At 38.8% G+C, this 26,056-nt stretch overlaps 1 protein-coding gene across 4 annotated transcripts in view; it reads right to left on the bottom strand.

Moving 5' to 3' along the window:
* The window catches only part of PER2 (period circadian regulator 2), a 51,039-nt gene that overhangs the window by 10,238 nt on the left and 14,745 nt on the right, over positions 1-26,056 (bottom strand). For 3 of the 4 annotated variants that reach the window (XM_062613242.1, XM_062613243.1, XM_062613245.1), the window contains 17 exons: positions 22,777-23,248; positions 22,170-22,238; positions 16,363-16,517; positions 15,751-15,872; positions 14,398-14,599; positions 12,804-12,855; positions 11,291-11,433; positions 10,878-10,956; positions 6,073-6,179; positions 5,326-5,479; positions 4,808-4,916; positions 4,262-4,393; positions 2,684-2,780; positions 2,095-2,251; positions 1,891-2,012; positions 1,343-1,516; positions 823-1,083 (listed from right to left, as the gene is read on the bottom strand). In XM_062613242.1, the coding sequence (XP_062469226.1) occupies positions 823-1,083; positions 1,343-1,516; positions 1,891-2,012; positions 2,095-2,251; positions 2,684-2,780; positions 4,262-4,393; positions 4,808-4,916; positions 5,326-5,479; positions 6,073-6,179; positions 10,878-10,956; positions 11,291-11,433; positions 12,804-12,855; positions 14,398-14,599; positions 15,751-15,872; positions 16,363-16,517; positions 22,170-22,238; positions 22,777-23,150 (2,509 nt within the window). In that variant the 5' untranslated portion in view covers positions 23,151-23,248. Of the gene's footprint in view, positions 1-822; positions 1,084-1,342; positions 1,517-1,890; positions 2,013-2,094; positions 2,252-2,683; positions 2,781-4,261; positions 4,394-4,807; positions 4,917-5,325; positions 5,480-6,072; positions 6,180-10,877; positions 10,957-11,290; positions 11,434-12,803; positions 12,856-14,397; positions 14,600-15,750; positions 15,873-16,362; positions 16,518-22,169; positions 22,239-22,776; positions 23,249-24,491; positions 25,342-26,056 lie in introns of those variants that run through there. The other variant, XM_062613244.1, reaches the window with a different exon arrangement.

Below are 26,056 nucleotides of genomic sequence, written 5' to 3'. Positions count from 1 at the left end.
ATCCATAAAATACCTCTGGCACTAAAAGCTGCTCCAACTTTTAGTTTGTCTAAAGCTTATTTGAATAGGCTGAAAGTTTCTCAAGTATAAAGAACACAAAGGGCCTAACGTGTTCCAGAACAGGTTTCCTCAATCAAGGACTTGCCTAACTATTTAAATAAAAAATGAGAGATAAGAACCTGCACAAAACCACTTAGCAGTGTCTGACTGCTGTTCCAAATCAAGTCAGGACTAAAATGGGAACAAAGTCAGATCAGTATCAAGAACTTCTGAAAATGCTATCCAGAGTTCCTGGTCCTAACAAGCAAAACAATTTCACTATTAAAGCTAGCTTGTACCATTTCCATCCCACTGATCACATTATTAACTTAAAGGCAACCAAACAATTACTGGATTGTTTCACCAACTACACAAAAGTGGAATGTGGGAAACTGGATATACAGCAAAGGGGCTGAAAACAAAAACATGAGCCTGAAAAAAAGACAGAAAAGAAAATAAAGGAATATAAGCATAGATGCAGAAAATAAACATGCTAAAGCATGTTTCTTTTGTCCCTTGAAAGTAGATGCACGACAGTATAGCAACAGTATAGCGAACAGATAAAAATCAATACCTTAGTTACCAAAGTGTCAGGTATTACATTAAAAGCAATAATCCACTCTCAGTCTTCAAGCAAGACTTACCAGAAAGAATTTAAAAATAGCATGCAACTATCACTATTCACAGTGCCCCCACTGTGCACCTAAAAATGGAAATGCCCTCTCAACAGGATTTGCTTCCTACATAAATACAGGTTTTATCATGGAAACGACAATTCCATACCCCGTTCACCAGGTCGTCCTTTTGGTTTATCGTGTAAGTAGTAGTTGCAGTGGGACTGGAATATATTAAATCTCTTGATTTCTTTAAATTTATTCAAGAAGCTCTGCTCTTCTTTTTGTGTATGCACTGCAAGGACTTCCTTTGTAAGTCCCAGCTTTTTAAATTGCTCCTTTTCTTGATTTACATGAGCAGAGGTGGATGGAGGGGCAAGAAGCTGGCCATCTATGAGTTCTGCTCCACTTGGACCATCTTCTATCATTTCTACAGAAATAAGAGAAAAACATAAACTAAGGTGAAGTAATCAAAGCTCTGCATATGCATTTTTAAGCTATTGCCATTCTGATACAATTTTGCGGCAAGTTTAAGATACAAATTCGCTTCCCATTTATTCCATTTCCATTGGAACATTTTAGCAGTAAGAAAACACAACTCACAAGCAGATACTAACTGTTCACACGCCTGAACTTTAAACTTGCTAGTAATCATCATTTTGAAGAAACTGAAATAGCAAAAGTCATACCTAATTCAGGTTGCGGTTTTTTATCTCCAACATGAACAATGGTGCTACTGTAGCTGCACTGACTTGTGAGAGACACGACACTTTCAGGCTTGCCAGGTAAAGCCAAAGACGTTAAGTGAGCACCCACCACTGGGGGACCACTTGATTTACCAGATGCCTTCAACACAGCAGGATCTATTAAAAGAAATAAAGATGTCATGGTTGCAATAAATTAGCTGCCAGGTTCTTCAGCTAGTTGTTATAAGCAACCCAGCTGTGGAACCTACTTTTTACATTTGATAAAGATTCAAGTACTAAAACTCAAATCCTGCTGTATTTTGTACAGTATAAAATAAGCTTTTGCATCTACAAACCAGATGTTAAATCAGCTATTTGCTATTTTGACTGTAGGGAAAACTTGCATGATACTAGTCAGGGCACCAACATCTAACATTAAGGAAATGGCTACAAGGTCATGCCTAAGCTACACTTGTCATTATTCTGCAATGAAGTAACATCCAACTGGCTGCTAACAAAAATGTATCAGGAAAAACCTGTGATACAGATACCTCCCAAGGGCTGTATAGCAGCTGGTTTTTGTTCATGAACTCCAGAATTCAGTGAGGCAACACTTGATGAAGGTTCACATTTTCTTTTTGCTGTACCAGGCACATTACAACTTTCCAAGTACCTAAAATACAACGATTTAACAATATTAGGTACGCAAGTCTTAAGTCTAGAGGTCAAGAGTAATTTACACACTGTTTGCTTACCTGATGACACTGTCCAAACAGCTAATCTGCTGGTAAGAATATACAGGTTGTTCTTTCCAAGCCAACTCTTCAGTAGTTGCATTTCTAGGAGCAGCTGTTACTGCAGTATCCTTTCCCACTACATCCTTCACCTGACCACCAGGACCATTTTGTTTTTCTGTGAAAATATACATTGCCATTACACAATTATGGCATTTAAATCCTTACAAATTCCCCTAAAAGCAGCAGTAAAAGTTCTCAGTTACGTGTATTTCTTACCAGGTCACAAATTAACCACTGTAAATCAAGTAGAGGCTTGTGCCCTAATAGAGCTAATACGAGCTACAATCAAGCTACTTCGTAACAAGAGCTTTAGGACACGCCTTAACTGTGGTATACCATTATGAGACATACACCATAAACACCCTATTCAGACATAGCTGAACGCATTTTCCTGAAGACAGCAAAGAGACACAGGATGATATAATTTAAATTGATAAAAATTCTGTATTTACACGTTGATTAGAACTAAGCTAGAGAAAACCCCCTACTGTCATATTATACAAGGCACCAGTGCAACAGACTAATAATTAACTTGCTAATATCTTACCTGGAAAAGGCTCTCTCTTATATTCCAGTTTTGCTTTATTGTCAGTGAAAATATGCTGCCCTTTATTTTTGACCTTACGGGCATCTTGGCAAACCTCCTGAAAGCAGGTCATTAAAAAGAGTTATTACTAAAGTCTGACATAAAACATCATGCATAGCAATTCCTCAGTAGACAAAATGTAACCCTAGTTAATCTCTATCTTACAATCACTCCGATCACAGGAGAGGTCCCAATGCATACAACTGCACTGTGCAACAGCAGAACTTTGGATAAAAGAAATGTATGGGGCTTGCGCACAATTACTCTGGATTTTAACATAAAGATACATTGCAGAGAAGACTGCAGAAAAAAACACTGTATCACTTGGCAAACAAAATACTGCTGCTAAGGCTGAGAACTTACTGCGCTTAAAGTTTAACCAAGCACTGACAAGATCTTACAGAATAATGCTATAACAGTCTTCGCTATCTGTGGATATAGTGAGGGAAAGAGAGGTTTCTGTTTTTCTCAAAACAAAGATCTCCTTAAACGTTCTTATTCTGCACAGCTCTGAAATGTAATAAGGTATCTGTTAAAGAAATCTAGAGAATTCCTTTGCTTATGCCACTAGTGTTCAAGGACTCAAGGGCAGGAAAAGTGACCCCCTTGGTAAGAGTAGTCTGCCATGGCTTATCACAGCAGCAGAAATACTGGCCTATAAGCAGTATAATGAAGTAAAGGAAAACTTTGGCTTTCAGAATTAAGTACAACTCAGTGAGCTACAACAACTTTGGGAAGAACAATAGGAAAGCCAAAGTGACTAGAGATGTCCATGTTGATGCAGGAACTGAAAAGGAACTGCACCTTTTAAGTACATTACTGTCTGTCTGATTTACTTCGCCTATGAAATAGTTCTGTTAAGTATAGGCATAAATTTAACACAGCTGTTTTGCTCCAACTAATGGAATTTTAAGAGCTGCACCTCACTATCAGATAAGAGTAACAATGGCCCAACCTATGGTAAAGTGCCAAGTTCAAAAAGAAGAATTTTATCCCATTTCATTTCTTTCTTTCTTTCCATACTATACAGCGTATTTTTGCAACATGAAAAGTGGTCAACATCAAGCTATCGCTTGGTTATGCGGGTATTACTACATTTCTTAGTTTCATTTATTAATTAGATAGTTCATTGTATTAATTAGATATTATTACTGCATTCTTAGTTTCATTTGGAAAACAGTAGTAATAGACTTCCCTTCCCAAAAGAAACTGCTTTCAAATACCTGTCTGGTTTTTCCAGAAACACAGCATATAACGTAACAGACATTAGAATAACTTAACACACTGTACAGGTTTAAGTTCCTTATACACACCCACTTTTACAGCTATAACTATACTTCAGGACCCTGAGACTTCATCAGTACCAGAAATGCTTACGCAGAAAGCTTTTTTCCAAGTTAAACAAACAAAAAAAAAACAAAACCTTTTCTTCCTACTTTCTTCCACCCCTAATTTAAAGGGGTTACGCTAGAAGTAAAAAACCCACTACTTTTACTGTAATGTAAATGCACCTATTTGCATAAGAAAAACCAAACCTACTGGTTTATCCTTATGAGTCTCTTCATTATTATTTCCTGTACTGTCACTGGAGGATGCCACACTCATTAAGTGTTCATGTGAACCGTTGCTACCTAGGCTTCCATAGCCACTGGATCCACTGTTGTGTACAGGCTGTTAACAACAACAGAAAAAATATATATAGACACATACACACACAGATCTCAGTACACTAGCTTTATGCAAACCTGACACTGTCACCAGTAATTCTATGTGAGGAGAAAATCATTTACTTGATATTTGGGTTGGGTTTTTTGGGGGGTGTGGGTTGGTTGTTTTATTTGTTTTGTAGTTTTTTTTGGTTTGGGTTTTCTTGTGAGGACTCCACAGCTCCATAACCAACTTAAAATACCAACTGGAACTTTAACATACTTTATGTCTTGTGTGGTGTTCACGAGTGTAAGTAATTTCCAGGATTGTGGCCAGAAATTCCAGCAGAGTAGCAGACAGCTAAACAAACGTCACACAGATAAATGCCCTTTCTTCAGAGGGAAGGTGAAAACACTAACGTTAAAGCACATGGTGTACCTGCAATAACAGCCGATATATTTGCTCAGTGATTTCCTGAACACTGGGATGAAGGATTCTATCCTCTGTATAGTTGGGAGCAGCAAAGACGTCTTCATTTAAGGGACCCCTGCATAAATCAAATATATCCCAGCTCATTACACATACATGTACTTCAATCACAGAGACACCACAACTTCAATTTACCATCTATATAAAACAAAATCTGATGCTTATTCCATTGCATCTATAACCTTTGAATACGATAAAATACATACCTTTCATCACTTTGAGCATCACTTTCCTCTTCTGAAGCAATTTTTGACAGTATTGGCAGAATTTGAAGAGCTTCAAATTTCTTTTTAAAACAGTTACTATATCTCAAACCCAAATTTAAAAAGGAAGCAATTTCTATGTGTGATTTCACCCCCTTCCCCGAAAATCCCTTATGTCTTCCTTATGGATCACTACGTAATCCCAAAAGGAGGGAAAACACTAAGATTAAACAACCTTGAAGCTGTAACAGTTTGTTGACTTACGTCCTAACTTTGTGTCTTCCAATAATAAATGAAACTTTTCGACTCCAAGGGTTGATGAAACTGGACCAGCTCGTGTCCATGGTTATGTAGTCTCCATTTCTAGTGCAAAACCTGATTGGTGAGTAGTCAAAAGGCTGTCCTCCATACTGAAGTACTGTAATGAAGGATTCCAAAAGAAATTTCAGATTTAATATTTGCACAGATTCAGCTATTTACAATGAATTGCAAGGAGGAAGCTGATATTTGAAGGAAAAAGCACCAGATCGGCCTATACATTTAGAAATGCTGGGCTATGAGAATAAGCAGACCTTCAAACTTAGGGGACTATGTCAAGAAAATCACCTTCAGAACACAAGAAGCTAAAGATGACTGAAGAAACAGCTTTACATTTACCAAGTTTATTAAATCAACATTGCCAAAACAGCTCTTATTTTCTAATCTATGAAATAAGAAAGACTGTAATTTAAAGCATGATAACTTCCATCATTACATTCTGAAGAAAATTTTCTTTATGAAATACTCATTTACAGTCAATGCAGACACACATGTTTCATATCAAACAAAATTAAGTGGCTTCTCATTTTCATCTATTTGCATTAAGCATCAAGTTGTAAAGAATTCAGGCTTTTCTTGCAAAAAATAATGATGGCAAGAATTAGTTTTCATCTCCTAATTGCTGAGGTCTTTGTAGCCATTACTTTATAGCTTTTAGACTGAAAAAATCTGGCATAGTAAGGGAATACATACTTTTTTTGTGAATTGCTAGCATTAAGGGTCTGTCATTTGGGTGAAGATGCACCAAGACTGGCGTTCCTATTAAGTCTTGAGGTAGGTATCCCAACAGAGGTACTGCTCTGGGGAAAGAAAAACAAAGAAAAACTTAAGCAATCAAGTGGAATAAATGTATAATCCTTCAGATGAATCCATTTTAAGGGTTTTTTTTTTGCTCTTTTTCTTATCAAGGGAACAAATAATTTTCAGTTTAAATTGGTAAAACAGAAGTAGTACTCTTAGAACAAGGGATGCTTGGTTTGTTTGTGGGCTGTTTTTTTTCATAACTGAACATAACAGTGTAGTAAGACCAAACCAAGGAGTCTGCTACAGCAATTGTGAGTTTCCTATGCTGCCTAGCTCTAGAGGATAAGTACCCCAGATAAAAAAAAGCATAATGAAGTTCAGTCTCATAAAGCTCTCATGAAGGTGAACAGTACTCCTATCAATGGGCTGCAAGCTAAGGCTAAGGACCACAGGACTGCTATAGCTGTACTAGCAACAGGGTCTTTTTCTTGAGTCCTAAGTCAGCTTTCTCACAGGCAGGTTGAGAATCCAGCTCACAAAGGAGCTGCAAGGAAGCAAACTTAATAATTAGAGAATTAGAAGTATTCCTGCATATTACCAAAGGCCAATTATAATGATGTGAAGGGCTAATTTATGTGATTAAATAATTTTCACTGATCACTTAAACCATTCATATGAAGGAGAAGGAGTGAAAGTTCATGGAAGATCTGTTTGCACCTTACTCTGAAAGCTAACTGCCAAAAACGTGCTTTGGAATGAAGATAATGGATTAAGTCAGTATTACTGAGTAATGTCTGAGAAGTTGCTACATGCCAACAAGTCATCTTGTAAACCCAAAACACTGTCTACCTTTCCCCCAGTCCCATTCACTAACAAAGGCCCAAGAGCAGAAAGACACTCAGGTATCTTAATACCTTGAATGAAGAACTCTGATCCTGTGTCTGCGGTACACTGCAGCTGTGTTGCGCTGCAACTCAAAAGCATTAGAGGACAAAGGCCTTCCATGCTGCACTTCCAATAACCCACTTGAACTAGATCAGTTCCCCAAAACATTAAACATACCCTTCCAGCAAAGAGGCAATGATACTCGGGGGAAAATGAGGATATAGCAGCTAATGCCTTATTATTGAAGCAATTAGTTAAACGATGACTCTTTAAGTCTTGTGGATCACCTCACATAGCAACTTTACAAAGCTGAAACTGGCATGAAACTCACCAAAACAGTCATTATATATACTGCCAAGTTCAAAGCATGCAAGTAAAGTGCCACTAGAGGAGTTTAAAATACCAATCAACTCTGAATGACTTCAGTTAGGACTTCACCACCAAACTTTGTAAGAAGCAGAAGAAAACAGAAGGTTTTGTTTGACACTGTTCCTATTCTTTGCCACCTGCTTTATGACAGCCTGGCAAACTCTGCATTCGTTTGCAACAGAACACTTATCCTAAAAAGGGTAAAATTTTAAACTAATATTTATTAGCCTGGTTATAAAAAATTATGCAAATTCAGTCATTTCTATGGGGAAAAAAACACCCTACACATTTAAATTTATATGGAAATCACTGGAAGAGTCAGTGATCTCGAATATAAGACCCATGAGAAGAGACTGAGATGGGTTCACCTGTTCCAATGAAGAGGAGACTAAGCGATGATCCAGGAGCTTCCCACAACTACTAGAAACAAGCATTTCAAAGATGGCTTTAAATTATCCTGGTGGTGCCACACAATAAAACCATGGGCAATGGCCCCAGACTGCAGCTTGGAAAGCTTATGCTGGATGTCAGGAAAAGTTTTTTAACTGAGTAGGGCAACTTAGGAGCAGTTTCCCCATACAGATGGTGCAACCCTCAGAGATTTCCAAGCATTACTCAAACAAGGTCACAGCTGACCTAACCTTAAACTGGGCAGCAGTTTTATTTCAAGCAACAGAATGGCACAGAGACCTCAGGCAGTCCCTTCCAACCAGTATTTCTGTGATTGTATAATGTGGTGATGGAGAATAGTCAAATTTTTATCTACTAGAGGCAGTATTTCAGCATCATTGTTTCCTCATAATGAGTAATTAAAAATAATTCAGAGTTTAGGCTAATGAACTCATTTTATGACTGCAAATGCACATATGACATAAGAATTGCTGATGAGGGCAGGCAGCAATTTTAGTTTACATTTTATAGCATGTTTAAATGATACTTAAAGTGTCAAAACAACATGAATAAGAAGTCTCTCTATATTTTTATTATAAGTTAAAGAGGAAGCTGCTCTAAACTCATTTACCAAGATCACTCCATTGTGAACTATACAGAACTTCTTATACATGTCAAGTGTCAAACACATTTAAAGGACAAATATATATAGGAATGATCTGTTTAGTTTCAAGAAAGGATTTATTTTTGCTTAACATTCTGTGCAGAAATCTACTTGCTGAGTTAGGACAAACAGACATTTTTCCAACCCATGAGCACATATTGATTACAAAATTAACTTGATTTTATGCAACTCAGGCAACAGTTTCAGTTCTGTATTATGAACAAATCTCACTCAACAGCAGGTGTTCAGTCATATTTTTAAATATTAAACTCTGCTTTCTCTAAGAATCTATTGTTTTGTCTATTCCACACAGCCCTGGAGAGCTCATGAATAAACTGCATATGCATATCTTGGTAAACATTTATCTGGCTGCCAATGCTCTCAGGAGTTAAATAATTAAAAGCAACATCAACTACAGAGCAGTAAATGAAGCAAAGTCCTAATATGAGACCATTATTTAACTGACCCTCACAGTGAGTGTTCAAAAAATGGTATTTGAGAAAAGATGCTAACACCAGACTACCAGTAAAGAAGCTTCCATAGTAGCCATTGAGAAGGGATTTACCATATTTGCTCCACTAAAGCCCAAGAATAAGGGCAAAGCTCTCCATTGAATCATCCTGCCACTTCTGTTAAGTGAGTATTGGAAATAAATGAACTGGGGGTGCATGGAGGAAGGGAAGCTTTACATTGTGCCATTAGCCTATTTGAAAATATACATCCATCCTGCAAAGTCACAGCTGGCTTGGAGCATGTGTGGCAATGAGGGAGAGAGAAAAGAATGTGAAGAGGACAAAACTATACAGGAATAAGTAGTTCTTTTGTCAATTTAAGCTGTTTAGAGAGACTGTATAAATCATACCATGGAGAAGCAGCCTGTCAGCATTGCATTGGGTTCTGTACTCCAAGAGCTGCTCACACTAAGCCATAATGCCTGTGCACGTTAGCCAAAAATAGCTGTACCTTAAAGTCCAAACTTATCCTCACTGATCAGCCATTGGAGATTACTAATGAAGACAAAAATAGCTACCTTTTCCGATTCTTGTTCAATAAAACGCATGCCTGCTGCAGTAATACTGATGTACCTGACCTCCCTGCAGATAAACTGTCTCGGAAGCCAGAGTAATCTTTTTTACCTTATCTATTGCAGCTTAGCCAAACTTCCCAATAACCTCCTTTCTCCCAGCCCTTCTCTCTTTTGCTGCAGTTAAAGGTTTTGGCAAGAACAGCACATATCTTCAGAACAAGAAGATTCCCCCTCAAAAGATACCATAGAAATCCATACTGTCCATTCTACTGCTACTCTGCCTGCAGGCATCCTTTCATCTAGACCTACAAATAAAATGTTAGCATTCTTAGAATGCTTATAAACAAGCAGAGTGAGGGAAATCTCAGAAGTCTATTGCAGCCAACTTAGTTTTCACTAAGCATTTAAAAAATAAAAATTACTTCTCACAGTACAACAGGAATGATCATAAAGAAAATCTCAAATAAAACAAGGGAAGAGAAATAAAGGGAAAAGGAAGAGAAAGAAAGGGAAGAGGTAGCTTGGGTTTTCAACTCAGGAACAAGGGAATTCTTGTCAAGTCTTCAAACACTACAATATTCCAAGTACACCCCTGTCCTTAAAAGCTTGTTGAGATTATTGTCTCCTCCTCAGACAAGTACATTACGAACTCTGAAGGAGTACCTTCCGTCCTTTCCATAAACCTCATTTCTGTCACCTAAATATCCTCTGAAAGCCCCCAGTCAAAAGCAATCTATAAGACTAAAGGAAAGCTTGCTTTACAACTTAGTTTCCTGAGCCTCTCTGTATGCCTTATGATCACAGGTAGCATATTTGGTGCTACTCTGAAACATGAACACTTACCCTAAGCAGCTACCCTGATAATCAAAGCAATGTGAAGCCTTCAGCCAGCAGAATCTGAGCAGGTTTTGCATACAGACAACAGCAAGAACTACGAACACGGCAGTCTGAACTGAGAATACAGAATCTCTCTTTTTTTTATTATTTTTATTTAAGACCTGATATTTCATTTGAAAGACACTGCTGGTTGTATCTGGGGCAGCAGAAAGTGACAGCAGCATATTGTTTATTATTAGTATTAATTGGATCAAACTTTAAAAGAAAACAAACTAAGAATCATACGGGCAATGATTGCTAGCATGGGAACTTCCCTGACCATAGGTGTCATTCATTATGTCCCAGATGGAAGGACAATGCAACCAGCTGTTAGCAGGCAGACAGTTTTCCACATAAATACCGCAGAGTAATGTGTTTTCAAGCTCAGCAAAAAAATGGAGGACCTGCTTTTCTTGGCTTAAACACTCTTCAGTAGTCACAACTTTCCAACCCCACACAGACATCTTCATTAAATCCTAAAAAACCCTGTAAAGATAACTTACTTAGTGGTAAATGGAAAAAGAATATTTTTTTCTAAGTTACCTTTCGTCTACATCCTGGAACAAACAAGTTGGGGTGTGTGTAGTTGTAAAAATTCTTTTGTCAGGAGGAATTCTGGGTGCTGAGAGAAAAATAAAAGCAGATTAACAAGTACGGTTCTTTTTTTTCCACACATAAAATACTTCAAGCTACATATTTCTATTAAATACTGAATAAAGCATACAAGTCAGTCTAAAAGCATATAGGAAAGCAGCTCGTTGGCTCCCCCCCTCTCAGCTAGGGCAGACAACAGAACCAATTATCTTTCACTTTAATAACACTTGAGATCACTGAGAAAAACTCATACACTTGGCTTTCTTGTGCTGAAATTCAGTTGTGGAAATCCCTGTAGCAGAACACAGAACAATTCTTACTACCAGGAAACTAAACTAGTCTTTGTGCATTCAAAGGATTACCTTCATAACCAGAATGTACTTTTTCCGCAAGCAACACACAGCAAAGCTGCTCCTCTGCTATTTCTGGATCTTGCACTTTGATAAGGTAAGGAGTCATCCGAAATGGGTGATAGCATATCTCATTTTCACGCTCCTTTCCTGCACTAAGAATTAAACAGAGTTAATTATTCCAACAGATTCATGTTATGCGAAACAAAGTTTTTATTTATCTATTGTAATTTCCTCATGACACAAGGACTGCATGATAGCTCCTAAAATAGCACCCAAGCTCTTAACTTCCCAACTTAGCTTTTTGGTAGAAGAGAACTTAAGTCTGATAGCATCCTTTGCATACCAACTGCCATAAAGCATACACTGTCCTCTCTACTACCTGAAAGAACAAGATGAACAACTGTTTTATATGGATATTTGATGGAAAAATAAAACCCCACTTCCTGTGATCCAATACTCCTAATTGGTGACATTATACCCTTCAGAAGGATGAATGTATAGTTGTATTTTATGAATACTGCCATATCTCATCAAGTAAAGACCTTTTACTCAACATTTATCCCAATTTTTAAAAAATGAAAACTCAGAAATTCTTACATATAACAACAGTTTTTTACTTAAGAATCCAAGGCATAATAATGAAAATGACAACCATTTCCTTACAGTGACAAAAATCAGTTGCAAGAAGTTTATAACAGCAGAACTTCATAAAACAAAAGCTTCTGGAACCAGTGTCAGCTAGACAAAGAATAAAGTCTGCAAAAACACCAGCAGCACTTTTATAGTACATACAATCCAATGCTCTGGAGCAGTGCATTGTCTGAATTTGTTCAAAGTTGACTCGCACCTCAATGTTAAGTATTTATTTACTTTACAGAAGTGATTAAGTGATAGGATCCACAATTCTTTTTTTTTGAGAAACAGATCCACAATTTGTTTTTGGAAATGCTACCAGAGAGGCAATAAACATCAAGGAATCAAATTGCACACAGAAAACCAAACCAAAACACTAAGTTGCCAGCATCTGCTAAATAAAAGCAACTAAAGGGTAGTGAGGGCAGGAGAGGAAAGAAGAAAAGCAAACCCAAAGGAACTGTCTGATCTAGTAACTGCAAAAGAGACAAGTTACTCTCACCTATCTTTCTCTACGGGACACTCGAGATAAATGTAAGATTAGACATCAGTCTTCTAGAACGAAAGAGCCTCTGTAGCAGAACAGTTGTATTAACATCAACTGAAGACTTCCCACAGTGGTAGGGGATAACCTATCAGGTTTCTTTACAGTGCAAAGGTCAATGTTCATACTGATTAACTTCTAAAATGCAACTTCCTGAAATCATGTTGCAGTTTTCCCTGCTGCTTCGAGGAGTTAATCAACTAGAGCACATGCATATGTTCTGCCTTACGTTCACATTATGTAATAGGAGAAAACTTACATAAAATACAGTTCTTACAAAAGCATTACTCTTGTAATGCACGGTTTCATAACATAACACTAAGCTTGAGAACATTGTTGTCTTACCTGATGCGACAGAAAAAAGATTTCTCTTCCATGCAATCCTGGGTGGAAGACTCTAGAAATATTAAACATATTTCATAGCAATTTAGAAATTATTATGAAGTTATGGTATTTGAAACAAGAATGGATACAGACTGAATTCTTCAAAAAGTTTATGGTTCCCTAAAGTCTCTGTATGTATCTACTAAACAACGTTTTTTGCAAGCAACTAAATCAAAACACCATTCAGATTCTGAGGCTGGTGTGTGAATCACAGCTGCCTGCTTATATTTTTGGCAAAAGGCTTAATATCTAAACAGTTTTCCAGTTTGAGCTGTTCACTCTAATCAGCTTTTTCATTGTAGTTTATAACATTGACCAAAAAAGTCTGATTATCTGGGACCTTCAAATTTGACCTTTTACCTAGAAAGGCACTAGGACAGGCAGATCACCAGATCTTCTTACCACTCCCTACCCCCCAAATAAAGTATTTTTCACAAAGACTTCCTCTCACCTTTTAAACCTATAACCCCCCTTTTCCAGACTAGCCACAGATGATTTTGCAAAGCAAGCTCCAGTCTTTAAAGGCCTCAGTGTGGAATACTTTCACATTCACTATTACATTCTATGGCAGCTGACACAGGGGATAGTGTGTACAATTCCACTTATTGCAGAGTTTTGAAATTTGAAGCTATACACAAAAATAACAGAACTACAGAAAATGTTTCAAAACATCATTTGCATAACTGAATAATATCTGTAATTAGGATTACATGGCCATTGACCATGAGCCAGAAGTTGGACTAGAGATCTCACAAGGTCCCTTTCAACCTGCTTTATGCATGTATTATTTAGTTTATTATTATTTAGTTTGTATTTATTGCTAACTGCTTTTTCTGCTCAAATATGGTTCACACTCTGACTTCACTTAATGGACTTAGCATACAATGGATTGGAATTTCAAACATTTAGAGCAGACCATGAATTTCAAGTGTTTGGTTAAAACAGCTGGCAGCTATTTCTCAACTCAAGAGCTGTATTCTATATACTAGTAAACCAATCCTCCCACAGTCAAACATCAAATGCTGTAATACATCTGATCCTTCACCATTAACATTTTTCTAAGGCTAAAATAATAAAGAAATTACTACACTCAGTGAATGCACGGTGATGGTAGCTAAAGGACATCTTGGTACACTGTAATCAAGATGCCCAATATTCAGATTATAACCATGTGAAAAAGAAGGAGGCAGAGTATTATACCCACTGTATTTGAAGAAAAGGTATTTTAAAGAAAAACTGTGGTCATTTGATTGCTAAGGGGAAAGCAAACCCACTATCCAGCATGAATGCCTACTTGGTTTTCATTCATCACTTGGACAAACGCGTCACGAGAACCAATAAACAGTGACATTCAGAGGACTTTTAGCCAATGGACCAGCCTTGCTTATTTGAAGTATATTACACATCTAGTATTGCTCAAAAATGTTCTCATTAATACCTGTGTTATACCCTCATAAAGCGATGAAGAAGGATGGAAGGATTAAAAATCTGTTCAAGTATTGGCATTTGTATGACAAAGGTGGTCAGAGAAATATCTGCTGTTGAGACCACTCACCAGCTCTGTTACAAATATTCCATGATGGCAGTCTGTATGGGGTAGTAGAAGTATAGAACACGCTGATGTCCTGAGGTGCCAAGAACTCCACAAATTTGGCATTTTTAAAATAACCCCTCTTACAGCGGAGAATAGAAGAAGCTTGATCTGAGATGTACAAAATTTTCCCAGTAATCAAAGAAACAGCTACGGCAAACATATCCTAAAACCAAAAAATATATCGGATTAGACAGTTTAAAAAAAACTCATCAATCCAGTATGTATTTCTTAGAAAAACATTTAAGATAGAAAAGCATTAATAAGTTTAAAATTAAGGAAATAGTGTTATACCACATCTGTTTAGGGAGCAATAAAATTCATCTGCTTATGACTTAGAGCATATGCTTTTTGAACCACACGTTATTTCACTAGCATCGTAACAGGTTACAAACCTTAAATATTGCTGCCTAAAGTTTAATGATGTAGAATCGATTTACACACTAAGAATTAAAGACTCTCCAGCTATAAAACTGCACATTCCCTTTGTGCCTGTCACAGGCATATTTTTACATTTATAAAATTCAACTGGTTTGTGAAAGGCTGTTTCCGATTGTCCACCACTGCAAAATGAAACAAAGTGCTCTAAGCCACTCGATAAAATAATGAGTAGTCAGGTGGGGGAAAAAAATAAAACAGAAAAAGTCCCACACAACCACACACATAATCCATTTGTATCATTTCACATTGTTTCTCTTCTTGACGCAACAAGAGCTTCCTGCGTCATAACTATTAGTGCTCTATCCACTAACATTATACACAAACTCAAGAGCTGTCATCAGGATACTGGTTTCACAACTCAGATGCTTTAGATCAATTGAGCAATGATAATTTAGCTCAACTTTGCAGTTGTACTTTATAGACTTCCTATTTATTTTACCCTGTGGGCAACCTTTACTAATCATAGTTACAACAAAACCCACCTATTTCAAGCTAGGGAACATTCCCCAACATGCCATTATTTTACCTACTTTAAAATTTCATAAAGGCAGAGGCTTCCCTGAAACAATGGGAAGGTGGAAAATAAATAATAACTATGAAAAAAAAATAAAAATCAGACTATCATTTTCCTGCTAAAAGCTATATTGATCATCATAGCACAAACATATATATGACACAAACATAGGAGAAAAAGCTTAGATCAAGGTGCTATTGGGAAAGCCTGCAAAGGCTCAGTTTTTGGAAGGCAAAAGCTACCTTCTTCAGCTTACTGGCCTAACTACCAATTCTTACCTTGTAAAAAGATGACATGCTTGAGAATACCAGTTCTAGAAAACATATTCAGTGTACACTATACACTTGTGTCACCATACTCACCGCATTTTTCATTATATATTCTGAGGTTATAGTCTCAACTTCTTCCACTGTGTAAGATGACACATTGAGTCCAGCAGGCTGGGATTCATTAATCATCAACAATTGGTAATACTCCTCATTGGCTACATGAGAACATGGAACAACTTACATTCAGAACTTAGAATCTCATCAATAAACATCCAGTCTAGAAGTGTTACAGCCCCAGAATGTTTTTTAGCATGAGCCCAAACAAATAGTTGGGAAATCTAGGTACTACTCCAAGTAGGTTTTATCATAGTAGAGCTTCCTCATCAGGAACCCAACTAAATTCACCCATCTCAATTTACCTATATGTGCATGATCATGTATATTGGTCTGTAATAGTTCAAATAGTATGAACTTCTAAATCATTTTCAAATTAATTTTATACACAGAGCAAAATACCAAGTTTTAACTCCCAAAGGAACACAGGTTAAACAGAGCCAACAAATGGGAACACCAGGAAAACATTTATTTACAGAGGTTTTCAAACAGAATAAACTTAGCTTTACAGATAACCACATTTAAATAACTATTTTAAATGTTCAATTTTATCCAGGTTGGTATTATCTAGGTAGTATCATACTTGTTTACCTTTAACTTGTTTAATGCTTTTAAGGGCATATTTCAGCGTCGTTAGGACACTAGATTTGCCTTTAATTCTCTTTTCAGAAGGAAGGTGAGCTTTCAGCTCTTGTAATGTTTTCAGCAATTCCTTTTGTGTTTTGGCTTTAGTGGACTGCTCACTACTGTAAAATTGAAGAAAACAACAAAATGTCATTTGAATGCTTGAAGAGACACACCATCCTCACAGATGCCCAAATATGTTGACACTTGTCACACAACTAAAACTGTACAGATAGTCACACAAAATTTTCCAGTAACTAGTTTCAACATTCAGACTTAACGTAACTCCTAAATTAGCTAGAATCATTTAAAATTAAATGATTTACCACCATCTGAAGTGTTATTGTAAAATGTAATCTTTATATTACATATATCCAAACACAGATAATTTAACTTTTCTTAATTTTCTTTTTTAGTGATATTAATTCATTTCAAACTCAAACTCATAGAAATGTTTATGGACTTTAAAGGAGAGAAGCAGGAGGTTTGTTCAAGTCTTCACCTCCTCAAGCAGGTTCTAATATGAAAGGTCCCTGAAAAGGGAATGGCAATGGGAGAACATCAAGTTAACAGAACAAATGGAGAAATCCTTGGAACAATGTATCCCAATTAGGAATGGCAACACATTAAAAATACATAAAGAAACTTGACTAAATACACAACCGGGCAAAAAATCAGGAGGCTGGAGACAGCAACTGCATTCACATTTCTTAGGTGCATATTTGGAAGTGCTATCTCAATGCAGAAGGCTAAAATACAGAGATTATCAGTTCCAATGTCAGAAAATTATCACCCTCCTTCATATCTTGATCTCTCTCACCAGTAAGAGATGTTGGCAAAATCAAAAAGGAAGAGAAAAGGAGCTAGGGGAAGGGAAAAGAAAGGAAAGGGAGGATGACAAAAGACAGTAGGTGGATACAAAGCAGTTAAAAGGGGAAAAAAAAACAAAACAAACCCAACTTTGACTTTCTCTTTTTAATACATTTTAAAAGCTAATCAGTCACAATTATCAGCAGCATTCTACAGCTTTTCTTAAACCTTTGTGAAAACAAATTTTTTGCCATCAAAAGGAAGGCCTTTCTTATCACCTGATTGTCACGGCTGGTAGCACTTAAGAAGTTACTCTAAGAAACCCTGTAGAAACAATCGACTTGGCAACTGCACTGCAAGTGCTCAACAAAGTGGTTTCAGCTCCCAGATAATTTTCACAAGGATTTCTGAACATTGTCCTGGAAGTTTGCTAAAGTTCTTCAGGTACATCAATCATCTGACTAAAAAAGCTTGGAGAGCTGGCTAGTACTAGAGAACACACATTGTTCTTGCTTACATTGCAACGTACTATGAGAAGCCTTCCATTTATTTAAGCAGTGGTCATTTTGTACTGACAAATAATAGTAAAGAATAAGACAAAAGAGTACAGTATTCTCTTGGGAAACATTGTGTTCGTGCTGTATATTAAAATCACATCTACAGTGTGGCTTGACAGTTTGGACTGATGCAATCAAACAGGTCCTTGTTAACAGAAGAACCCTCTATGCTGGCAGTAGAGAAAAAAAGAGAGGGAAAAGATTATGAAACAACTCAGCATGCTGCTGGTTTTGTGCTCACTGAGTATGCTTTATGAGAGTGGTCAGACTTAATTTTACAGGAAAAGAAACCTTTGTAAATTCACCTACAGCAGCAGCAAATAGAGAGGGCAGGCCTCCTTGGACAATAAGTTATACAACACAAAAATGTTTTATCAAAGATCAATGCTGTCAGGCACAGTAGCCAACGAAATGGAAGGCAAAACTTGCAAAGGACAGAATAAGTTCTGCAAAACAAAATGGGAAGCTCCTATCTTTATGTTGACAGCAAACTGGAGAAGTACCTACAGATACTAGTTTAAGCAGTTGGTTGGTGCCAGTATCTAATCCAAAGCCCTGTAGTTTTGGAATCAAAGACTAAACCTATAGCTTATCAGCCTATTTTAGTCTTCTCTTTAAAGATCATTCTCTAGATATCCCCAGTCTCCCACTCCCAAAAGATGATCTGCCCTGTAACCCTGTAGCACTGTGCCCAACAGCGGGGGGAAACACTGCACCATCTAATTTTGTATTTATTTCTGAGCAGAAAGCTATTAATCAAATTTAAAACAAAGAGACATCAGAAAACCTGTAATAAGTAACCTTCACCACCCGCACCCCCCCCAAATCTTGCCATGAAGAAAATGGAACCAATGGCAAAGGAAGATTAAGAAATGGTTTTGGTTCACACTCTTTCTCGTACTAAGCAGCATGAACTCTAGAATACAATTTCCAATAGAAAACATACCCTGGAACAAGATCTCCAGGTGCCTGCAGGGCAGACACAGAAACTAAGTTCATCAAGATCCAAATGGTGCAAAGGGGTAATTGCAATTTACCACTTTTCCATGAACTGCATCAGATAGAAACACTTTCAGGTAGGCACATGTAGATAGGGGTCTTAACATCAGTATGCTATATATAGCTACATATCCTTGATCTACTCAGGATTAGGTTTTGTTCTCCTGATAGGAGCCGACTTAAAAAAACCAACAAGTACAGTAGGGCACTCTAAAGTGTTCAGATTTGAGCCTTCAATGCTATCAAGTTTCTCAAGGATATCAGGGTCAGAAGTACAATTCATACAAAGGATTCCTGTAGCTGATGTTGGTTTGTCCTTACAGACTTGAAGCTTGAATCCTGGCGAATGGAACACAGGAGAGGCAGGTGATATGGCTGCGGGCATCAGAACGCACCCAACTCACGGGATGAATTCTGATGTTGAAACACTTCTAGATTGTCCCCAGGCAAGGGCTTCAGACTAAATTCAGCAGAAAATTTAAAGAAAAGCCTCAAAAAACCCCACTACAGCTGAAGCAAGCAAACCATAAAACTGAAATTTCAGAGTTAAGCTACCAAATCAGAAGTAAGATGTAAGCTACTGTCCTGGGTTCAGCAGTAGCAGTCATTTTTCTCCTTCTTGGTAGCTGGTGCAGTGCAGTGTTTTGACTTTCGGCCTGGGAACAGAACTGATAGCGATGTTCTGGTTTGGCCAAGGACTTTGTGAGCCTCATGCTCTGCCAGGGAGGAGGGGAAGCCGGGAGGAAGCAGAGACAGGACACCTGACCCAAACTGACCAAAGAGGTATTCCATACCACAGCACATCATGCCCAGGATGTAACTGGGAGTTAGCCGGAAGGGCTGGGAGACGGCAGGGTTGGAGGAGCTATGGGTCGGTGCTTGGTCAGGCTGGGAGGGGCAAGTTATCGGTCAGCTGGTGGTGAGGTGTTGTATTCTCTTCCCTTGTTATTTCTGTTTATCATTATTATCATTGGTGGTAGCAGCAGTGATCTGTGTTATACCTTAGTTACTAAACTGTTCTTATCTCAACCCGTGGGAGTTGCATTCTTTTCGATTCTCCTCTCCTTCCCTCTGGGAGCAGGGGGAGGGCAAGAAAGGGGGGGGGGGAAGTGAGCGAACGAATTACCTGACTGGGTTTAAACCACGACAGTTATTTTTGGCACCCAACGTGGGGCACGAAGGGTTGAGATAACGACAGATTTGACTGGATTAATAGTCACTCATCACAATGACAATTTATTGGCTCTCAGAGTTGTCTCTCTTTATCTCACAGCTTCAGAATGTTGTAACTTACGTAGAGCCGGTATTTGCTGTGTTAGTGTTTATCAAGTGTGGGGCCTGGGCTAAGGTTCTTGTCTCACTGTGCTTTATGGCAATGGCTTGTAATACGGGCGGGCTCCAGCAGCAGGGCGGGACGGACGTGGCCGTGGACTTGTGCCTGGCCGTCCGGCTGCTCTTCACCGGCCTGGCCCTCGCCCTACTCTCCATCTTCGTGAGGCTGCGGGGAGCCGAGGGGGAGCGGCCCCGGGAGCCGGCGGCAGCCGAAGCAGCCCGGGAGAGCGGCCCCGGGGACCAAGCGGCGGCGGGAGCGGGGCCGGAGGCCGCGAGGGGACGGCTGCCGGTGGAGGAGGTCGGGGCGGTCGAGGAGAGGAAGGAAGCGGCTGCCGAGCAGCGGCAGAAGGCGGCGGAGGAGCCGAGCCGAGCCGACCCCTGCGACGGCCGAGAGCATTTCCCGGAAGCCGCCCGCCGAGCCCCAGGAGGATGCAGGAGACCACGCAGCATTTCCCAGCAAGGCAGAGGAGGAAGAGCTGGACTCAGGAAAAGAGAAGCTGGCGGTGGGAGAGCCGGCAACAGCACACACCAGCCCCAGTGACAAGCACAGCAGCTACACCAGCCCCAGTGACAAGCACAGCAGCTACACCAGCCCCAGTGACAAGTACAGCAGCATCGTGTGAGAGTTCTGAAGGTTTTGAATGGCCTTTGGGTATCCTTGGGACCTGCCTGCTGATTGTGATGGGGATCAGCATGTTGGCACACACAGAGGCTGTGTTCTACCCACAACCATTTTGTCTGATCTCAAAAGTTAAGCAGAGTCAGGTTTGGGTCTTGTCTGGGGTTAGACAATGATATAGGGTGACCAAGAGATTTTCCCCAAAGCTGGACAGGGATGAGTGGCAGGGTGTGTGGGACAGTATGGGCAAGTATCTAGTCCACTGGGCCCCTCCAGTGCTTTGGAAGCATCGGAGATGGAAGGCAGTTGTATGGAGTCCCCAGCAACAAGCTGCAGAAACTGCTGAAGGGGACAGTGAATTATTTTGAGCCTGGTGGGCCCAATGCACTTCAGGCCATCAGAGCAGAGATGCAACATAGAGATGGACTCATGATCGAGGGGTGGACTTAGCAATGGACACTATTGCCCAGGTTATTCACAAGTGTGAACACTGCACACAGTCTCTCCTGCTCTGAAAGACTGTTACAAGAGATGGAGCCTGGCATCATGGACCAGATGGACGCAGCAGCTTTATAGCTACTGGTCCATGCACTTAGAGAGTGATGGCATATTGAAAATGGGGGATCTGAGCATGACGTGAATGGTATGGAATAAGGGGTGGATACTGTCCTGGGTTCAGCAGTAGCAGTCATTTTTCCCCTTCTCGGTAGCTGGTGCAGTGCAGTGTTTTGACTTTCGGCCTGGGAACAGAACTGATAGCAATGTTCTGGTTTGGCCAAGGACTTTGTGAGCCTCATGCTCTGCCAGGGAGGAGGGGAAGCCGGGAGGAAGCAGAGACAGGACACCTGACCCAAACTGACCAAAGAGGTATTCCATACCACAGCACATCATGCCCAGGATGTAACTGGGAGTTAGCCGGAAGGGCTGGGGGACTGCAGGGTTGGAGGAGCTATGGGTCGGTGCTTGGTCAGGCTGGGAGGGGCAAGTTATTGGTCAGCTGGTGGTGAGGTGTTGTATTCTCTTCCCTTGTTATTTCTGTTTATCATTATTATCATTGGTGGTAGCAGCAGTGATTTGTGTTATACCTTAGTTACTAAACTGTTCTTATCTCAACCCGTGGGAGTTGCATTCTTTTCGATTCTCCTCTCTGTCCCTCCGGGAGCAGGGGGAGGGCAAGAAAGGGGGGAAGTGAGCGAACAAATTACCTGACTGGGTTTAAACCACGACAGCTACCAAAGTAAGATGACTTGAAAGGTGCACAACTTGCATGGAACAGCAACAAAAAAACTAATTCAACCAAGGGGTTATTAGGACCTGCTACTGATTATGGACAGGAAAAGAATCAAGGATAGGACAAGATTTCTTGTGTACTCCTCCAGTTTCAGCCAAAACAAAAAACCAAAACACAATGCTGTTATATACATGCAAATTACTAAAATATATGCACATTAATTTACCTGCATCCACTGCTAGACTGATTGTGTTCAGAGTTTGCAATCATCAGACTAAATGCATTTGAGCTTGAACTAGAATAAGGAAAGAAAGATTAATATTGGTAAACCTGACAAAACTTTCTGTTCATTATAACTTTATGTTTTCCTATTAATGACTATTTAGAATAAAAAAATACTTTGAAAAAATCTGCTTAGTGCAACAACTGGAAACTATAGCTGTTATCTATTTGCCTAAGAAGGTTGTTCTTCCTGTAGCTTTGCTCTGTACATTAAGCTAATTAAAAGATGCATCCTTACACATAAGAACAGCCTGACACTTTTTGATAAACAATTCTAGAAATTTACAAGAAAAATCTATAAATAAGGCAAATTAAACACACAATGACGAGAAGACGAAAATTAACCCGTGCCAGAACACTAGACACTTTATCTTTATAAATTATAACACATTACACAATTTACATCATTCAAAAGCAGAAGTTAACTAAAACACCCAGCTTCAATCTGAGCAGGATACACTTAATACTGTAGTTAGTATTCAGAAGTTAGATTCAAATTGAAAAAGCCTTTAGGGACAAAAAACTGACATTTATTTAATATTAGCTACTACCTTTTATGACAGTCTGAAGATTCCATAAGCATTGCTGAATCTTTCCCATTTTCATCAGATTCATGGCCATGAGAATCATGCCCACTTGAGTAGTTTTCATTTGTGTCATTTCCACTGAAGTCATTTCCACTGGATCCACTGCTCATTTCAATATCTTCCTGAAGAACTTCATGAGAGTGTTCAGGCTTTGTCTGAATGTCTGAATCTTCAGCAATCATCTGGCTATGGTTATTGGCAAGTCCAGAATAATCACTCATTTTCTGCTGCTCTCTTAAAGAGAATGACGAAGGAACGTTTTCACTAATACCAGGTTGCTGCTCAGGGTTCTGCTCCTCAGTGCTGGAGTAGAACCCCCTGAACTTGATAGAGTCCATGGGACACTCATTAGAAACACTGCCAAGACCAAGAGCAAATCAAGCCATATTCAGAATTTTCTCTCTCTACAAATGGTGTTTGGAAGTGACCAACAAATCTGAGGAGGAAGGGAAGGAAGAAAAAACAACATTATTTTCTTTGTTTGCTGACAAATTGTAATTCCCACTGACTGATGAAATCAAAGGTGGCGATATTCATGGTTAGTATATTCAGCATTTGCACAGTGAAGAGTAACACAACTGCAAACCTAGCAATATTTTGTTGTACGAAAGGTATTTATTCTTTCTAGCAAAAGCCCACTCAAAAAGAGGAAGCGGAATAAACATGAAAAATTCCTTAAAAGTTTAACTATTCACTTGTTTTCTAATCTCCTACTTAACACTTGACAATTTTGCTGCCTGGATTTGGCCAATAGCTATTATTGTCAGTGAAGCCATTCCCCCGGTTTTCCAGTTTACCCTGATGAACAAAAGGATTCCATTCAGACATGAGAGGATTGCTTGCTTGCTTTGGAGGTTGGTTGGGTTGGGTTTTTTGTTTGGTTTTTAAATGCATCACCTTGTTTTTTCTTTTAGGATCATTTCTGTCATTTTCTCTAATTCTTCACGTATATTTTTGTACAAGAGCCTCATAGGTAGGTAGACTGGTCAGGGAAACTGCATAAGCAAACCTGCCTATTTATCAACAACAGAAATCCTGCAAAAAAGGCTGAGAACTTTATCTACTGATTACCACCATTTGGGGGGAGGGGGATATATATAATAAAAACCCCTCTGCATTGTTTAGAAAAACAATGCTTAAAACTAAACAAACAAAAATCCCTGCTTTGAAAGCCAATTCTAATGCACCAGGGTCAAAACTAGCTTGAAATGAATTAGGAACAGACTAATACTGAAGAGCCAAAGAAGTACTCGAAAGCAATTAAACTTTATGAATAAAGATATTTAATCCGAGTCATTTCCTCATCTATGTCAGCAACCAGAGACAATACTGCAAAATCACGAATTGAGATTCTTTGAACAATGTAATTCAGCATCAGGAAAAAAGGGGTTGTGCTTAAAACAGCAGAACCATGTTTTTCCCTTCCTCTTTGCTCCCTTAAAATATTCAATATTACAACTGTTGACTAATAAACTTGACTGGAATAACAAAGTCAATGAAGAAATTTGCAACTAGGTTATACTAATATTAACTGCAGCATCTCCCTTTTAAACTGACTCATATAATGCATTCATTTATTAGGAAGCCTGTAACAGAAAACATCAACTTAATATTCATTTAAAACACACTATGATTCAACGTCCCTCCCCCAAGAAAAATTTTGAAACTCTTTTTCTTACCCTCCTAACTCCTGTTTTTCCAGACATTTTACATTTGAGTTTTTCAGAAGAAAATACTACTCATCTCCTCGTTTGGCCAAAGTAATATGCAAGATAACTGTTGTCATTTGAAAGAGGAAGTGTCGTGTGAGAATATTCATGTAAGCTATCAGCAATGGTATACAAATATATATAAATAGTGTGGGTTTTTTCTCCTTTACAAGATTTTCATTAGTACTTTATTTAGCTAATAAGCAAAACCTCTTTTGTATAGAGTAAAATATACTGACATTTCACTTCTGCATGTATTCACTTCAAGTACTCTAATCCAGACTGAAGAGACATCCTGCTGTACTGTTGCATTGAACAGCAGCATGCAGGCAGTAAATCACACTTGAGTAGGTTTTTTCTGGACTAAGCCTCTTCTGTTTAAAAAATTACATAACTAGAACACGCAATAAAGCAGTATTTACTCTTAGATGAAACTCCACTACTATTTTAGAACGGCACATACTCTGGTGACCAATGATTAACTAGATCAGACAGTTCATCTTGGATTTAATCTCTCAGGTAGATAAAGCTCACACTTTCGCTTGCCTTACTTAGCTAGACATTTTAATGAGGTTCTGTCCCTGTCTAGAGTCCCCTCCGGCCACACATGCTCCTCATGAGCCTGACTGGTCAGTGGTATCCATGCTACTACCTCCAGTATCACAGCCCGTACTTAACAATGCAGTATTAACCATGAGTCATTTTATCCGAGAGTGACTGAAAATGTCAAAGGACACAGGAGGGTGAATACAGAAGGTGGCACCAGAAATACCTATGTGGACAGCATAAGACAAACCTCCTGTTACTGTAAAAGTAAGGAACAATTTATAAACGTGTTGATTTAGTGTGAGGTGTCCCTTGCCCATGGGATGGGGGTTGGAACTAGATGATCATAAGGTCCTTTCCAACCCTAACTATTCTATGATTCTAATCCATTTTCACCCAGGAAATGCTCTTATCATTACTTCAGGTATTGCAGAAGTATGATCATCTATCTGGTTAATTAACTGAAGTCACTCAAGCAGCCACTTCTCATCTGTCACCTGTACTATGATGCCTCAGAGGGCAACTCAGAGGTTGTAAAGTTCTATAGAGGATTCAGTGAGTAAAGGTACTCCAGCAAACTACTCAACTAGCAATGAAGGCTTTTTACCTTCTCAGTGCAGGTTAAAGGTAATCCTGGAGATCATCTAGAGAGATGAATTTGTCCAGTTCAAATACCTGCATCAAAATTACTCAACCTCACTGTGATTAAAATGAAGCTTTTGGAAAAAAAGACAGCCACAGCATCACCTGAAAAAGAGGTCTGACATATAGGAATTAAGGTGAGACTAGACGCAACTCTTCTCTATTCTGTACCAAAGGCAGGCAGTTCCTCCTGTTTTTCTGACCAAATGGTACTTATGAAGAGCTTTAGATACAAGAGAAAAAGCACAATGCCTCATTGAAAAAACACCAGCTGCTAGTACACCATGTCACGAGATTTCTTTAGAGGTAGAGGGTGGGAAAACAGCACTCTCTTAAAAACAAAAAAA

This window comes from Pezoporus occidentalis, unplaced genomic scaffold (assembly GCF_034315485.1).
Source record: "Pezoporus occidentalis ecotype Australia unplaced genomic scaffold, CSIRO_AGI_Poc_V1 ctg164, whole genome shotgun sequence".
Lineage (NCBI taxonomy): Eukaryota > Metazoa > Chordata > Aves > Psittaciformes > Psittacidae > Pezoporus > Pezoporus occidentalis.
This window is presented reverse-complemented; position numbering and strand designations above follow the sequence as displayed.